Raw genomic sequence first — 17,259 nt, 5'->3', positions numbered from 1 at the left:
CTCTCTCTCTCTCTCTCTCTCTCTCTCTCTCTCTCTCTCTCTCTCTGTCTCTCTCTCTCACACACACACACACACACACACACACACAATATTCCACTATTCCCCATAAGCAGGCTAAACAGATGTAAAGATATCAATTGAGTTGTCCCATTTATAAAATGACATAAACTGTATTCTGGTTTTGGACAGGCAGCAGTTTGATATTGCTGACAGATACACATGTCACTTATATGTTTATATTGTCTTGTTTTCTTGCTGAGTAGCAAGACCCACTAACTTCATGCATGTGTTTTCTGACTGTGTTGTTAGAGCTAAAGCTGGTTATCTAAAAGCTACGGTTTCCTTTTAACTCCTTGCTCTCAATTGGTGGAGAAGGGTCAGCTGACATTGTCATATTTTCCCTCTCGGAGCCTCAGCTAAAACACTCGGGTTAGTGTGTCTTACTGGAAATTAATAATATTGAAATCTCAAGGAACCGTCCATTTTACAGAAGCAGATAACGTATAAAAGGAAGGTTTTGCAAAGGTGTGTGAGATAGACAGAGTATAAAGAGAGACGGGAAGGGGGAGCTACTGAGAGAGGGAAGTGAAGAGAAAAAAAAGACCGATAAAGTGGGGAGAGTTAAAGGAGAGGGTTACAGGCAAGGTATGAATTCGTATTTCGCAAACCCGTCGCTCTCCTGCCATTTATCCGGTGGTCAAGATGTTTTGCCAAACGTGTCCCTAAATTCCACAACTTATGACACAGTGAGACATTTTTCCTCGTATGGGGCTGCTGTGAACCAGAATCGAATATACTCAAATCCTTTCTATTCTCCCCAAGACAATGTTGTTTTTGGGCCGAGCCGGGCATCCTATGAGTATGGATCTAATGTGTTTCTTCAAGACAAGGATGGGGGTCTTGCCAGTTGCAGACAAACAAGCAGAGGGCTGAATGCACAAAGCCACAGTGCTCAGGAGTACAGCTTGGATCACGCCAGAGGAGGATCGCAGGAGCAGAAAGCTAACGTCCAGATTTACCCCTGGATGCAGCGAATGAACTCTCACAGCGGTGAGTTTTACTACAACAAATAAATTAAGTAAATGGGTCAGTTTTACGATATGTCTTAGCAACAGAGCAACTTCGTTTTTATGGCCCCATAAAACATCATTGTATCGTCTCGCCCTGGTGAAAGGCCTCCTTTCTGAGTATGCGTAACTATTCTAAGAGTTGCCCCAAATTGTATGTTTTGTTGAAACCTGAATCTTATATATTTAATTTAAACAATTTGCATAAACTATGTATATTTTACAAACAGACGTTGGACATTCATATTACGTACCATGGTTTGGAGAACCGCTTGTTTACTCCACTGCATGCCAGATGCGTTACTACCCCGAGCAGAAATAGGCTATTTTGGACATGAATCGCTGCCGTCACATTGTCAGTACCTTTGTAATGTCTAATCTAGATTATGGTGATTAAATAATCTGATATCAGAAAAATGTAAAGATTGGTTATGTATATATGTGTGTGTGTGTGTGTGTGTGTGTGTGTGTGTGTGTGTGTGTGTGTGTGTGTGTGTGTGTGTGTGTGTGTGTGTGTGTGTGTGTGTGTAATCCAATACTTTGTTTTCTTTTCTTTTAACTGCACAGGAGTTGGATTTGGATCAGACAGACGCAGAGGACGCCAGATATACTCCCGTTACCAAACACTGGAACTGGAGAAAGAGTTCCATTTCAACCGCTATCTAACCAGACGTAGACGTATCGAAATAGCAAACGCTCTCTGTTTGACAGAACGTCAGATCAAAATTTGGTTCCAGAACCGTCGTATGAAATGGAAGAAAGAGAGCATTCTAACGTCTAAGGTGACAGGGAGTGAATTAACAGGGACCTCCGTGGAGGAAGGAGACGGCGTGGAGAAGGAAGAGGGAAAAAATAAAAATAAATGAAAGAAAGACATTTAAAACGAAATCATGAGACTACAACTAAACTACCTAGCCATTCAAGGACCAGAAACTCTAATGCATGATATTATTCTGCTATTTGCCCACCCCCCATCTATGTATCGGTTTGTATCACTTCAACCAATTCACATAGGTCATTCATAGGCATGGTTTACAAACACAATATGCATAAGCATTCCAAATGTGAAGGAAATGCGAAGGCACACTTATTTTGTTTTTGATAATATAGGTATTTGAAGCTTTACTTTCCCATGAATCCACATCGTAATTGTGTGTTGTGCAATATGCATCTAGCAAATATCCGGAAAGCTCTCATGGGGTGAACAACACTACCTAAATTGTAGATATGCCTGTATATATTCTATGTACGCCTATGTGTACCCTATGTAGCTCAAATGGACGTTCTCATAAAGTGGCACTTACCACTGTTTAGCCTAATAACCGTTTTGGGTTACCCAAGACTACCTAATAAAGAGGACAAATAATACACGAGCAATCACGTTGTTTAGGTTTGTGAATTTATGTTTGATCATAATTGTGTATCATTGAATAAAATGTTTTCAAAACATGTCCGTCCCTGTCTTTTGTACAATTCTGAGCAGCGGGTCATCACAATACAGATCACTAACCTCCACTACAATCCAGATACGACAGTGATGTTGTTTTGCACAATTTCTGTGTTTAGTCTGGCAAAGTATTTAATGTATTACAGGTAGCCTACAAAGTATTTAATGTATTACAGGTAGCCTACAAAGTATTTAATGTATTACAGGTAGCCTACAAAGTATTTAATGTATTACAGGTAGCCTACAAAGTATTTAATGTATTACAGGTAGCCTACAAAGTATTAAGTGAATGGCTCTTTCCATGTATGAATATTACTTGACATATTACTGTTTAAGAAAGCATCCGTATTGTTTCTATAGTCATAGTAGCCAATCCACATTTCCAAATGAAGAAGCAACGGAAACAAGTTTTGGATACCAAAATAAACTCAAATATAAGCCATAAGCCATAAGCCATATTGTACTATAAGCTGATAGCTAGTCCAACCTTTAGGCAATCGGCCTAAAAACAATGGTTTAGAGATTGTTTATGCTGCTCAATAAACGTTGAAATGGGCAGTTTGGGCACAGGGACCTATTTCTTCCGCACTTCCGGGATGACTATCAACACGATTTAAACCAAATTAAGATAAACCTACATAGCATAATGGCGCCTCAAATAGCACAGCATTTTAATATAATAATAATAATAATAATAATAATAACGATAGCCGACTATGGAGCATTTTGTCGTTTTGTATTGCTCAATCAGTGTTGCTGTTCATAGTGCCTCTATGGGGCAAACCGCCCCACCCCCACTAGAGGCTGGTACGCTATGTAATGCAGCAGGGCAAGGGAAGTGGGCCTATGGAGGGGCATAGATGAGATGACCGCCCTGGTCTGCCCTACACCAGACACCAGATGACGCTATTGTCTTACAGTCTCGCCCTTTTCCTCACCCAGACCCCACCATGGTCCCCAACAGCCCAAAGCACAAAGTTTACCGGGCACATTCCCCCTATTCATCAATATACCCCCGGGAATATCAAGCCAATGCATGACTGGCCAACATCAGCACGTGATCCTATTTCCCATATTTGGGCATTACACGTCGAATCAAGAAAAATACATATATGAATGCCACCACCTATAAACCGTGGTATTAAAAAAAAAGATACCCCTTGAACTTCCAAAGAGCTTCCTATGAATAGCAACAACTAATATAAATAACAATATAACAGCAAAATATTTAGCCCAGGCTACTCTCGGATACAATATGTATTGTTAGTCTATTGCCGTTTTTACTTCATGAATCCCTTGCGCACCGTTTTTGTGTGTTTCGTGTAAGATGAGCTCGTACGTAGCAAACAACATTTTTAAGGAGCAAACGCACGAGGCATCCTCCTTTAACACCATGAATAGTTTTGGCAGTTATGGCTCTCTCTCTTCCCTCCATCAAGCCAATTATGCCTATAACGGAGGTCTTCATTTCAACGGAACATTCACCTCCTCTGATTCCACTGCGAACTCTCTGAAACGAGAAGAGATGGAAACTAGCCTGCGAGGCAATACGGACACTCAACCTCCACCACGACTACAGTCTTGCTCAGCTGCGAGCTCCCGGAACTCCGTGCAAAACTGCCTTCGTGATGGGATACTGAGCAAAGGGACTGGAAGGCCAATGGAAGTGGTCGAAAACCCTATGACTGAAGAAAACGCAATCAAAGTCGAAACTATGCAACCCGTGAAATGTCAAAACCATTCGAAGAAGCACCAAGACAGTCAACAGCAACCGCAGATTTTTCCCTGGATGACAAAACTACACTTGAGCCACGGTAAACTGAAAAAAAGCCAACTTAAAGCCTACTACTTCCCTCACTCACTCACTCTCTCTCGCTTGCTATCCTGCTTTGTCCATTCACCGTTTTTCGTTTTGAGTTTTATAGGCCAAACGCAGGAAATAATAAAACTGGCGGTCATAAATTTTATGACAAAGGCGTCTATTGCTCGTAAACCTGTTCTGTTACTGTGAAGAGGTGATCTGCCACGGTTAGATTTATGGCTGCATAATTGGATAAGAGAAACAAAAATATTAGAAAACGATAAACGAGTAGTCATTTTTACGTTAATGTATTAATGCTTTTCAGCTCCTAACAGGTTATTATACTCTAAGATGAGGATAGGCTATAGTCTAGTTGAACTCGGAGGAAAAGTATGTGCCCTGACCTCCGTGTGAACTTTTCACCTTGGAAAGCTCCAGATATAATTGAAAGATGGTATTCATGTCCAAAATCCACTATTGCCCATTAGGCTATAGCCTACTGCTGGAGTTACCACTAAATATTACCACTGCATTTGGTGGTTTATTAAAGACTTTAAAGACCAAAATTATAGTTCTGCGAGTGTTCTTCCTTATAATATTTATCTGGATTTCCCAGTGCAGCGAATGCTGTTTTTTTTTCTCCAAGTTTTATTTGAAATGAACAAACGCCAGAATAAATACGCTTTTGTATTCAATGAAATAGAATTAGAATAACATTAATTTCACTGTTAGTTTACACCTTTTACACCTGCAACGGACGAATACAATTTCATTTCATTCATCCAGAGCTTTTGTCCCATGATTTCAATGTCATTATTTCGTTCAAGCAGTTAATTTGAATTGAAATAGTTTCACTTCTTTGGGGCTTTTAGTCACTTGAACGTTTCATCATTTGTAAACGATTTGAATCATTTTAGATGCTGCAACTCAAAATAGAGAGGCAGTATCTTCATCTCACGTCATTCGACATTAACCTTGACCTCAGGTTATTTTTTATATGAATTAAGATTTTATAATATTCGATAACACTTGGATTTTCCTAAAATGTAGGCTAATGCATATTTTCTCTAATACCACTTCAGAATCATCTGACGGTAAACGCTCTCGAACCAGTTACACCCGCTACCAGACTCTGGAGTTGGAGAAAGACTTCCATTTCAACCACTACCTCACCCGTCGCAGGCGCATTGACCTCGCCAATTCCCTCTGTCTGAACGAGAGGCAAATCAAAATTTGGTTCCAGAATCGACGTATGAAGTGGAAGAAGGATTCGAAACTGAAATCAAAGGACTCAATATAAACATGGAGTTGATGACTGATCTGGAGACGAACTGCTAAAAGAAGTATGCAGAGGGAGACCATTATTCGAAACGAGAAGGCCGTTTTCATAAATCAGCACTTGTGTTACGGACTATTACATTATTAGCATATTACGTGTTTGTAACTTTACATGTGGACTTTTATTCTTTGCTTGATGGATGTAAAAAATGGAAGGAAAATATTGAACAAAAATATAGTAATGTGTTGTCTAAATGTAAAGATTGTGTAAAGACCTTTGGAAGTCTTAGGGAGGAGCTGTGGACTATAAGGCCACTCCCTCTTTCATGTTTCAATGCGAATACACGAACATTCTGCCTATTCTTTTATCCTTGAGATAATAATTAAGAACATGTCAGTGAGTGATCCTGAGTGGTAATACAATCAAAGCGAGGAGACCTAACTGTTCGTGTCTCTTATAATGACGAACATTTTTTATTTTATTAAATGTCTTAAAATTCATATTTGGGCGCTGAGTGACTTTGTTGTATTCGGGTTTACAGCAAACAGACGGTTAACTTTTTGAACTATGGATTATGTCCAACCAAATATGTAAGACTTTCGTGATGGTATTTGAGGACAGCACCCATACCTATAGGCCTACCATTCCATGTCTTAATATATATATATATACATATATATATATGTTCGCAGTTGTCTGAACCAATCGAAACAGTGTACATATTGAATAATCTGCCACCCCCATAGATGCACAATAATTGCATATGTACAGAAGGCCTATTGTACAATTGTCTGAATAAGCTTGTGATTCAATCAAAACGCTTACAGGTGTTGAGAAAACGTTTGAATAAACCTCCCATACCGTATTACCAGCACATTCGTGTCGCAGTTTTGTATCAGTACACATGTATAGGCACTTAGTATTAAGAAATAGATTCGAGGTCCCACACGTCTATTTAAAACATTTACAGTAGGCCTATCTATCCCTGACAGACAGACGCATGCACATACACGTTTAAGCCCCCAATAAAACTGTATTACTGCGTTTCCACCTCTCCACCACAGATATAAAATGGTTCCTGTTTTAACATGATAGAGCCAGAGAGCATAGCTAGCTGCTTCTAAATTCATATGGGTTGAGATGTATAGGCTAACTTTCTCCATAGGCCTAGCCACTCACAGACTTGGATGTTTCAGTGGCCTTACTCACGGACCAAATGTAAAGCTATGGTTATGAAATATGTTAAGAGTATGCTATATGTTTATATTCAGCCTATATCAAAAGTTTTTTTTAAAGCTAACAAAAAAACGGTTTATTAATATAGCTTTAAGTAGATATTTTATCATGTGAGTCAATATTGTACGCTAGTGTAGTAGACAAAACCATAAGTTGAAACACAGCTATGCATTGACCTGTATTTGGCACACTGCTGGCCTAATTATTGACACGTATTGTAACAAGGTCTTAACAAAACAAACATCTAGTTTCAGGGAAAAGGATTAATCAGATGCCCTTTCCTGTAGGGAATGTTGCCTCATATGAAAAATATATATATTTTCACTCACCTTGCAGATATTAGCCTAGTTTCACTGCTATATAAATACAACAGAGCATGGACTGATTTCTCAATGGCACTGTCGGGCCTAACCGTGCTACATTGTTATATAGGGCTATCGCATTCCCCTTTTAGTGTCTCTTTCTTTTAGTATTTTAAAGTTTGAAATGTTATTTATGCCAATTGCCTCGAGCAGGGCCTGTGAATGGTGCACAGGGAGCACGTGGTGCCATTAAAGTGGGGTTTATGGCCTGGAAAAACTGACAAACCTTCGATATATACACATCATATATAATCTTGTCCTGGATCGCAGCTGCTGGCTTCTATTACCTGAGGAAGAAAGGGCTTTGTCTCAGTTAGTGTGGATTACCCTGGCCAGGACTAGTCCGTCTGTAGTGGTGGTGCTGATATCTCGGTCGCAAATGAATCCTTAAATGCTCCAGTAAGTTTATCATATTTTTACTAACATGCATGTTGCGTCAACCTGTAGCGTTTCTTTTGTATTTGATGTTGTGGTTCGGTTGGCTTAATGTTTTCGATACAACAGGATTTGATCAATTGTTTTTGTGGCACACATTCCTTATAATTATTATAACCAATCGTAATGTTACATCTGGCTCTGCTTGCTGTTTGTTTGTCCGTAGAGGAGATATGTCTTCCAATAGATTACAAACGTGTTAATGTATGGATCATGCATGGTCCCTAACCCACTAGTAAAATAGAGTTACTTCTGAAAGACAGTTCTGTTCTAGCTTTCCTGACTGGGTTCTAATTTACTCTCCTCTCATTCATTAGGCATACGATACATCTTTAAACAGAACACAATTTATTAATTTAGATAATGGTCTGCACATTGTCAAATGCTTCATGTTACTGTTACACAGTTGTCAGATAACCAAAATAAGAGTTTGTGTGTGTGTGTGTGTGTGTTGATGTCCTATCATACAGTACTAACTGAAGCTACTATGTACAGCTATGCTCCCACAAAAATGCAGTCAGGTTTCAGAGCTGGGATGTGTGTATAAATTACAAGTTCATACTTGTGCTTGAATAAACATAGCAACCCACTTTTCAGGATTGTCTTGGTAAGATATTGCTAAATCACACTGTTGACAGAGAAACTGATGAGTGTATCATGTTCACTTCTCAATGGTTTGTCTATCTTTAACTTTGTAGGCCAGTCCAATTGATACCTGTCATGGTATAGCAGTCCATTGGATATATGTCATCCATCCCCTGCCATCCCATAATCAACACACAGATGTGATACTGTTTATTTTTGTAGTTGAGGAATGGAATGTTAACATCGAAATTATTCTGGAAGGTTATGGAAGCCAACATTTGTATAAGAGCAGCGTGACAAGTTAAATCTCAATTGTTACATTGTATCTCACCTCACCTAATATAGAACTGGCAGGATTTTCCATACACCGTCAGGACAGAGCAGCTACGTCTGGTAAGACGAGGTGTGGGGGTGTCCAATATTAAAGAAGTCTCGAGGCATTGCTCGCCGTGATGGCACCGACAGAGATGGTCGCCTCGCTTCGCATTCTTAGGAAACTATGCAGTATTTTGTTTTTGAATCTATTATTTCTTACACTCTTACCCCAGGAAATATTAAGTCTTATTACATAGAGCTGGGAGTAACTATTGGATATAAGAGCAACGTCAACTTACCAACATTACGACCAGGAATACGACTTTCCCGACTTTTCCTCTGTTTGGACCACCACCCAGGACAATGGATCGGATCCCAGTAGACACGAGACGTATGTGGCAGAGTCTACAGTCAATCACGGATTACAAAAATAAAACCAGCCCCATCTCGGACACCGATGTCTTGCTCCCAGACGAACTTAACAACTTCTTTGCTCGCTTTGAGGACAATACAGTGCCACTGACAGGGCCAGCTACCAAAACCTGCGGGCTCTCCTTCACCGCAGCCAACGTGAGTAAAACATTTAAATGTGTTAACCCTCGCAAGGCTGCCGGCCCAGACGGCATCCCTAGCCGCATCCTCAGAGCATGCGCAGACCAGCTGGCTGGTGTGTTTACGGACATATTCATTCAATCCCTATCCCAGTCTGCTATTCCCACATGCTTCAAGAGGGCATGTTCCCAAGAAAGCTAAGGTAAACTGAGCTAAATGGCTATCGCCCCGTTGCACTGACTTAAGTCATCATGAAGTGCTTTGAGAGACTAGTCAAGGATCATATCACCTCCCCCCTACCTGACACCCTAGACGCACTCCAATATTCTTACCACCCCAATAGGTCCACAGATGACGCAATCGCAATCACACTGCACACTGCCCTAACCAATCTGGACAAGAGGAATACCTATGTAAGAATGCTGTTCATCAAGAATGCTGTTCATCAATTACATCAAGTACCCTCCAAACTCGTCCTTAAGCTCGAGACCCTGGATCTCGACCCTGCCCTGTGAAACTGGGTCCTGGACTTCCTGACGGGCTGCCCCCAGATGGTGAGGGTAGGAAATAACATCTCCACCCCACTGATCCTCAACACTGGGGCCCCACAAGGGTGCGTTCTCAGCCCTCTCTGTTCACCCATGACTGCGTGTCCATGCACGCCTCCAACTCAATCGTCAAGTTTGCAAACGACACTACAGTGGTAGGCTTGATTACCAACAACAACGAGATGGCCTACAGGGAGGAAGTGAGGGCCCTTGGAGTGTGGTGTCAGGAAAATAACTTCACACAAAACAAAGGAGATAATCGTGGACTTCAGGAAACAGCAGAGGGAGCACCCCCCTATCCACATTGATGGGACAGTAGTGGAGAAGGTGGAAAGTTTTAAGTTCCTCGGCATACAATTCACGGACAAACTGAATTGGTCCACCCAGACAGACAGCATGGTGAAGAAGGTGCAACAGCATCTCTTTAAACCTCAGGAGGCTGAAGAAATTTGGCAAATTTGCCCTCCAGGACACCTACACCACCCAATGTCACAAGAAGGACAAAAATATAATCAAGGACAACAACCAGGTGAGCCATGGCCTGTTCACCCTGTTATCATCCAGAAGGCGAGTTCAGTACAGGTGCATCAAAGCTGGGACAGAGAGACTGTAAAACAGCTTCTATCTCAAGGCCATCTGACTGTTAAACAGCCATCACCAACATTGAGTGGCTGCTGCAAACATACTGACTCAAATCTCTAGCCACTTTAATAATTAAAAATTGGATGTAATAAATGTATCACTAGTCACTTTAAACAATGCCACTTTATATAATGTTTACATACCCAACATTGTTTATCTCATATGTATATACTGTACCCTATACAACCTTTTGCATCTTGCCGAAGCCGTTTGGCCATCGTTCATCCATATATTTATATGTACATATGTACTTATTCATTCCTTTACACTTGTGTGTATAAGGTAGTTGTTGTGAAATTGTTAGACTTCTTGTTAGATATTACTGCACGGTCAGAACTAGAAGCACAAGCATTTCGCTACACTCACATTAACATCTGCTAACCATGTGTACCTTATGATAAGCTGTAGACCACAATATCTACCAAGAGAGTTCTCATTGATATTATTCGTAGCTGTCTATTTACCACCACAAACCGTTGCTGGCACTAGACCGCACTCAACCATTTGTATAAGACCATAAGCAAACAAGAAAATGTTCATCCAGAAGCGGTGCTCCTAGTGGCCAGGGACTTTAATGCAGGCAAACTTAAATCCATTTTACCTCATTTCTACCAGCATGTCACATGTGCAACCAGAGGGGGAAAAAACTATCGACCACTTTTACTCCACACACAGAGATGCATACAAATCTCTCCCCCGCCCTCCATTTGGCAAATCTGACAATAATTCTGTCCTCCCGATTCCTGCTTACAAGCAAAAACTAAAGCAGGAAGTGCCAGTGACTCGCCCAATACGGAAGTGGTCAGATGACATGGATGCTACGTTACAGGACTGTTTTGCTAGCACAGGCTGGAATATGTTCCGGGATTCATCAAATGGCATTGAGGAGTACACCACCTCAGTCATCGTCTTCATCAATAAGTGCGTTGACAACGTCGCCCCCACAGTGACCGTACGTACATATCCCAACCAGAAGCCATGGATTACAGGCAACATCCGCATCAAGCTAAAGGCTGGAGCTGCCACTTTCAAGGAGTGAGACACTAAACCTACTACACCGGCTCTGATGCTCGTTGGATGTGGCAGGGCTTGAAAACTATTACGGACTACAAAGAGAAACCCAGCCATGAGCTGCCCAGTGACACGAGCCTACCAGATGAGCTAAATGCCTTTTATGCTCACTTCGAGGCAAGCAACACTGAAGCATGCTGTTCTGGACGATTGTGTGATAACACTCTTGGTAGCCCATGTGAGCAAGACCTTTCAACAGGTCAATATTCACAAAGCCGAGGGGCCAGACGGATTACAAGGATGTGTACTCAAAGCATGCGCGGACCAACTGTTAAGTGTCTTCACTGTTATTTTCAACCCCTCCCTGACTGAGTCTGTAATACCTACATGTTTCAAGCAGACCACCATTGTCCCTGTGCCCAAGGAAGCGAAGGTAACCTGCCTAAATGATTATCGCCCCGTAGCACTCACGTCGGTAACCATGAAGTGCTTTAAAGGCTGGTCATGGCTCACATCAACAGCATCGTCCCAGAAACTCTAAGACCCACTCCAATTTGCATACCGCCCCTGTAGATCCACAGATGGCGCAATCTCAATCGCACTCCACAATGCCCTTTCCCACCTGGACAAAAGGAACACCTATGTGAGAATGCTTTTCATTGACTACAGCTCAGCATTCAACACCATAGTGCCCACAAAGTTCATCACTAAGCTAAGGACCCTGGAACTTAACACCTCCCTCTGCAACTGGATCCTGGACTTCCTGATGGGCCGCCCCCAGGTGGGGAGGGTAGGCAACAACACATCTGCCACACTGATCCTCAATACAAGGGCCCCTCAGGTGTGTGTGCTTAGTCCCCTCCTGTACTCCCTACACCCATGACTGTGTGGCCAAATACGACTCCAACACTATCATTAAGTTTGTTGACCACACAACAGTGGTAGGCCTGATCACCGACAACAATTCTTCTTCTTCTTCTTCTTTTTTTCACCTTTATTTAACCAGATAAGCTAGTTGAGAACAAGTTCTCATTTACAACTGCGACCTGGCCAAGATAAAGCAAAGCAGTGCGACACAAACAACAACACAGAGTTACACATGGAATAAACAAGCGTACAGTCAATAACACAATAGGAAAAAAAGTATATATACAGTGTGTGCAAATGGCGTGAGGAGGTAAGGCAATAAATAGGCCATAGTAGCGAAGTAATTCCAGTTTAGCAAATTAACACTGGAGTGATATATGAGCAGATGATGATGTGCATGTAGAAATACTTGTGTGCAAAAGAGCAGAAAAGTAAATAAAAGCAATATGGGGATGAGGTAGGTAGATTCGGTGGGTTATTTACAGATGGGCTATGTACAGCTGCAGCGATCGGTTAGCTGCTCAGATAGCTGATGTTTAAAGTTATTGAGGGAGATATAAGTCTCCAGCTTCAGTGATTTTTGCAATTCGTTCCAGTCATTGGCAGCAGAGAACCGGAAGGAAAGGCGGCCAAAGTGTTGGCTTTGGGGACGACCAGTGAGATTTACCTGCTGGAGCGCGTGCTACGGATGGGTGTTGTTATCGTGACCAGTGAGCTGAAATAAGGCGGAGCTTTACCTAGCATAGACTTATAGATGACCTGGAGCCAGTGGGTCTGGCGACGAATATGTAGCGAGGGCCAGACGACTAGACCATACAGGTCGCAGTGGTGGGTGGTATAAGGGGTTTTGTGACAAAACGGATGGCACTGTGATAGACTGCATCCAGTTTGCTGAGTAGACTATTGGAAGCTATTTTGTTAATGACGAGTCGAGGATCCATGAAACAGCCTATAGGGAGGAGGTCAGAGACCTGGCAGTGTGGTGCCAGGACAACAACATCTCCCTCAATATGATCAAGACAAAGGAGCTAACTGTGGTCTACAGTAAAAGGCGGGCCGAACAGGTCCCCATTAACATCGACGGGGCTGTAGTCGTGTGGGTCGAGAGTTTCAAGTTCCTTGGTGTCCACATCACCAACAAACTATCATGGTCCAAACACACCAAGACAGTCATGAAGAGGGCATGACAACACCTTTTCCCCCTCAGGAGACTGAAAAGATTTTGCATGGGTCCCCAGATCCTCAAAAAGTTAAACAACTGCACCATCGAGAGCATCCTGATCGGTTGCATCACCACCTGGTATGGTAACTTCTCGGCATCTGACCGTAAGGCACTACAGAGGGTACTGCGTACGGCCCAATACATCACTGGGTCAACCTTCCTGCCATCCAGGACCTATATACTAGGCAGAGGAAAGCCCCAAAAATTGTCAAAGACTCTAGTTACCCAAGTCATAGACTGTTTTCTCTGCTACCGCATGGCAAGTGGTACCAGAGCGCCAAGTCTATGACCAAAAGACTCCTTAACAGCTTCTACCCCCAAGCCATAAGACTGCTGAACAATAACTCAAATGGCCACCGGATTATTTACATTGACACCCCGCCTTTCCATTCATTTTTTTACACTGCTGTTACTCGCTGTTGATTATCTATGCATAGTCACTTCACCCCTACCTACGGGTACAAATTACCTCGACTAACCTGTACCCCCGCACATTGACTCGGTACCGGTAGCCCAAGTATTTAGCCTCGTTATTGTTATTTTATTGTATTACTTTTTATAATTTTTTCTTTCGTTTCTTTGGTAAATCTTTTCTTAACTCCTTCTTGAACTGTGCTGTTGGTTAAGGGCTTGTAAGTAAGCATTTCACGGTAAGGTCTACTCATGTTGTATTCGGAGCAGGTGACAAATAAAGTTTGATTTGATTTGTTCTGCTTCTGTTAATTTGGAAAAGTTATGTGGTTGATTTTGTTAAGTTCCTTTGTCAGTAAGATCCTGTGTTGACCTGAGTGTTTTGTTCGTGTGACCTGCCCATGAACTCTGGGCCCCTTGTAGTACCTTGTAATTATGGCCCAGAGGTTTTCCTGGTCAGTTCCCAGAAGGGCCAGGGAGGAACTCAGCGGTCTGATGATGTAGTGAGTTGATGGGTTCACGTTCCTGAACACCTAATCAAGGGGCTACCCAGACCCCTCTTTTACGCTGCTGCTACTCTCTGTTTATAATCTATGCATAGTCACTTTAACTCATAGTCACTTTAACATATTACCTCAATTACCTTAATCACCCACCCCCTGTATATAGCCTCGCTTGTTATTTTACTGCTGCTATTTAATTATTTGTTACTTTTATTTTCTATTTATCTATTTTTTACCTTACACTTTAAAAAAAAACATTTTGAAGTATTGATGGTTAAAGGCTTGTAAGTAAGTATTTCACTGTATGGTTGTATCGGCACATGTGACAAATACAATTTTATTTGATGTTAAGTTTTAACCACTTCCTGTTAGATGAAGAGAGTGGAAACCAATGATACACAGTCAATAGGGGCTGCTATTAAACATGCTCCCCCTCGAAATAGAGAATAATAATGATATAGAGCAGGGTATCCCAAACTCGGTCCTGGGGCCCCTCATGAGTGCATGTTTTGATTTTTGCCCAAGCACTACACAGTTGATTCAAATAATCAAAGCTTAATGATGAGTTGGTTATTTGAATCAGCTGTGTAGTCCTGGGGCAAATCCCAAAAGGTGCACCCAGGGTGGGCCTCAGGACCAAGTTTGGGAAATGCTGTTATAGAGGGGATTCGCCTGCATTATAGTGCATTGGGGTGGCTGTTCTCCACTGTTCTTAAGCTCGGTATGTCTTCCTCTTGACTTTTTCTAATCTTGTTGACTGTAATCGAGCCATGGTATTCCCATGGTTGGCAAATAATCATCCAATAGGAAAGCCACTGTCTAGTCTAGATCATGAGAGAGTGTTACCTGGCAATGAGAACATTGCCTAATTGTTGGTAGAGGGACCCACCTCCAGAAGCCCAAACATTTTTAGATGAACAGAAAACTCTATTATACTTTTTATGCTTATGCATTTGTTTGTAGACTGAATGGTTTATTATATTGTAATGTATTCAGATGATATTAATTTTCCTTTATGAAAATAATTTCTTTATGAGATGAGATTGCATAAAACACAATAGGGAAGGAAAGGGATGCCTAGTCAGTTGTTCAACTGAAACGTGTCTTCTGCATTTAACCCCCCCCCCGAGTCAGAGAGGTGTGGGGGCTGACTTAATCCACGTCAATGACATTGGCACTCAGGGAGCAGTTGTTGCTGGGGGTTAACCTCTTAAATGTAATGGCAACATTTTGTTTCCCGCCTAAATAGACATACCCAAAAGTAACTGCTATTCATGTGTAATTACATGATTCTTACATGCCAAAACTTGGTATGTTTGGAAAGAAGACATCTGGGAGATTATGAGGAAATTATCAGAAAATAGATTGGAGTTACGTAGTTCAGAATACACAAGATCAAGCACACACAAAATAACCATTGTTTATTTATTTTTTAAAGTATTCTTTCATTGACAAGCTATAAGTGAATTGTTGATGCCCAGAGCTGGAAACACATCAGATGGCTTCTACAACATGTGGAAACATGTCAGATGGTTTCCACAACATGTGAACAATATCAGGAAACAAAATGGAGTTGATAGACCTAACAACTAGAAATGGGCAGATGTTTTAGTAAGTGGTGTCAGGTGTGGTCACAGCACATTTACAAGTGTCCCTAAACCTCTCCAAAGTGGCATGTCTGTAAATTAGATCATTTCAGTGCTATTACATATTTGCAATCCCTAAATGCTATTTGTTCAGTATAAAAACATAATTTCTACCATATCAACCCCTCTCAAACATTGTGGTGGTGTCTGGGGACATATACAGGGGATATCCAAGTGCTTTTTAAACCTCTCCAAAGTGCCTGAACGTTTAACCTAGGCATAAATAAATAATTTTTAAAACATAAAAGAAAAAATCCAATGTATTGGTCCCACATAGAAATGACCTGTTTACAAAAACAATAGAAAAGCAACAGACGTACAGTACCAGTCAAAAGTTTGGATACACCTACTCATTCAAGGGTTTCTCTTTATTTTTTACAATTATCTACATTGTAGAATAATAGTGAAGACATCACAACTATGAACTAACACATATGAAATGATGTAGTAACCAAAAAAGTCTTAAACAAATCAAACATAGATTTTAGATTGTTCAAAGTAGACACCCTTTGCCTTGATGACAGCTTTGTACACTCTTGGCATTCTCTCAACCAACTTCATGAGATAGTCACCTGAAATGCATTTCAATTAACAGGTGTGCCTTGTTAAAAGCTAATTTTTGGAATTTCTTTCCTTCTTAATGCGTTTGAGCCAATCTGTTGTGTTGTGACAAGGTAAGGATCAAGTCCATATTATGGCTAGAACAGCTTAAATAAGCAAAGAGAAACGACAGTCCATCATAACGTTTAGACATGAAGGTCAGTCAATCTGGAACATTTCAAGAACTTTGAATGAATGAATGAAACTGGCTCTCATGAGGACCGCCATAGGAAAGGAAGACCCAGAGTTACCTCTGCTGCAGAGGATAAGTTCATTAGAGTAAACTGTACCTCAGATTGCAGCCCAAATAAATGCTTTATTGAGTTCAAGTAACAGACACACCGGGTGCCGATGACGTGGATGTTGATTAAGGCAGCCCCCTGCACCTCTCTGATTCAGAGGGGTTGGGTTAAATCCGGAAGACACATTTCAGTTGAATGCATTGTTGTACAACTGACTAGGTATCCCCTTTATTATATATATTTTTTAACATCAACTGTTCAGAGGAGGCCGTGTGAATCAGGCCTTCGTGGTCAAATTGCTGCGAAGAAATCACTACTAAAAGGACACCAATAAGAAGAAGAGACTTTCTTGGGCCAAGAAACACGAGCAATGGACATTAGACCAGTGGAAATCTGTCCATTGGTCTGATGAGTCCAAATTTGAGATTTTTGCTTCCAACCGCTGTCTTTGTGAGATGCAGAGTAGGTGAACGGATGTTCTCCGCATG

At 41.4% G+C, this 17,259-nt stretch overlaps 2 protein-coding genes across 2 annotated transcripts; both read left to right on the top strand.

Moving 5' to 3' along the window:
• The first annotated feature begins 67 nt into the window (after positions 1-67).
• LOC121839636 (homeobox protein Hox-C6a-like) lies at positions 68-2,516 on the top strand. The gene is made up of 2 exons (XM_042299620.1): positions 68-1,050; positions 1,635-2,516. Exons 1-2 carry the CDS (start codon positions 648-650, stop codon positions 1,931-1,933), a joined length of 702 nt encoding a protein of 233 aa, XP_042155554.1. The 5' UTR covers positions 68-647; the 3' UTR covers positions 1,934-2,516.
• A 1,150-nt stretch (positions 2,517-3,666) lies between these two features.
• LOC112235467 (homeobox protein Hox-C5a) lies at positions 3,667-6,468 on the top strand. The gene is made up of 2 exons (XM_024403920.1): positions 3,667-4,328; positions 5,398-6,468. The coding sequence occupies exons 1-2, from the start codon at positions 3,842-3,844 to the stop codon at positions 5,613-5,615; spliced, it is 705 nt and encodes a 234-aa protein (XP_024259688.1). The 5' UTR covers positions 3,667-3,841; the 3' UTR covers positions 5,616-6,468.
• Positions 6,469-17,259: the final 10,791 nt, after the last annotated feature.

This window comes from Oncorhynchus tshawytscha, linkage group LG16 (assembly GCF_018296145.1).
Source record: "Oncorhynchus tshawytscha isolate Ot180627B linkage group LG16, Otsh_v2.0, whole genome shotgun sequence".
Taxonomy (NCBI): domain Eukaryota; kingdom Metazoa; phylum Chordata; class Actinopteri; order Salmoniformes; family Salmonidae; genus Oncorhynchus; species Oncorhynchus tshawytscha.
Note: the sequence above shows the minus strand (reverse complement) of the source record. Positions and strands in the feature narration are given on the sequence as shown.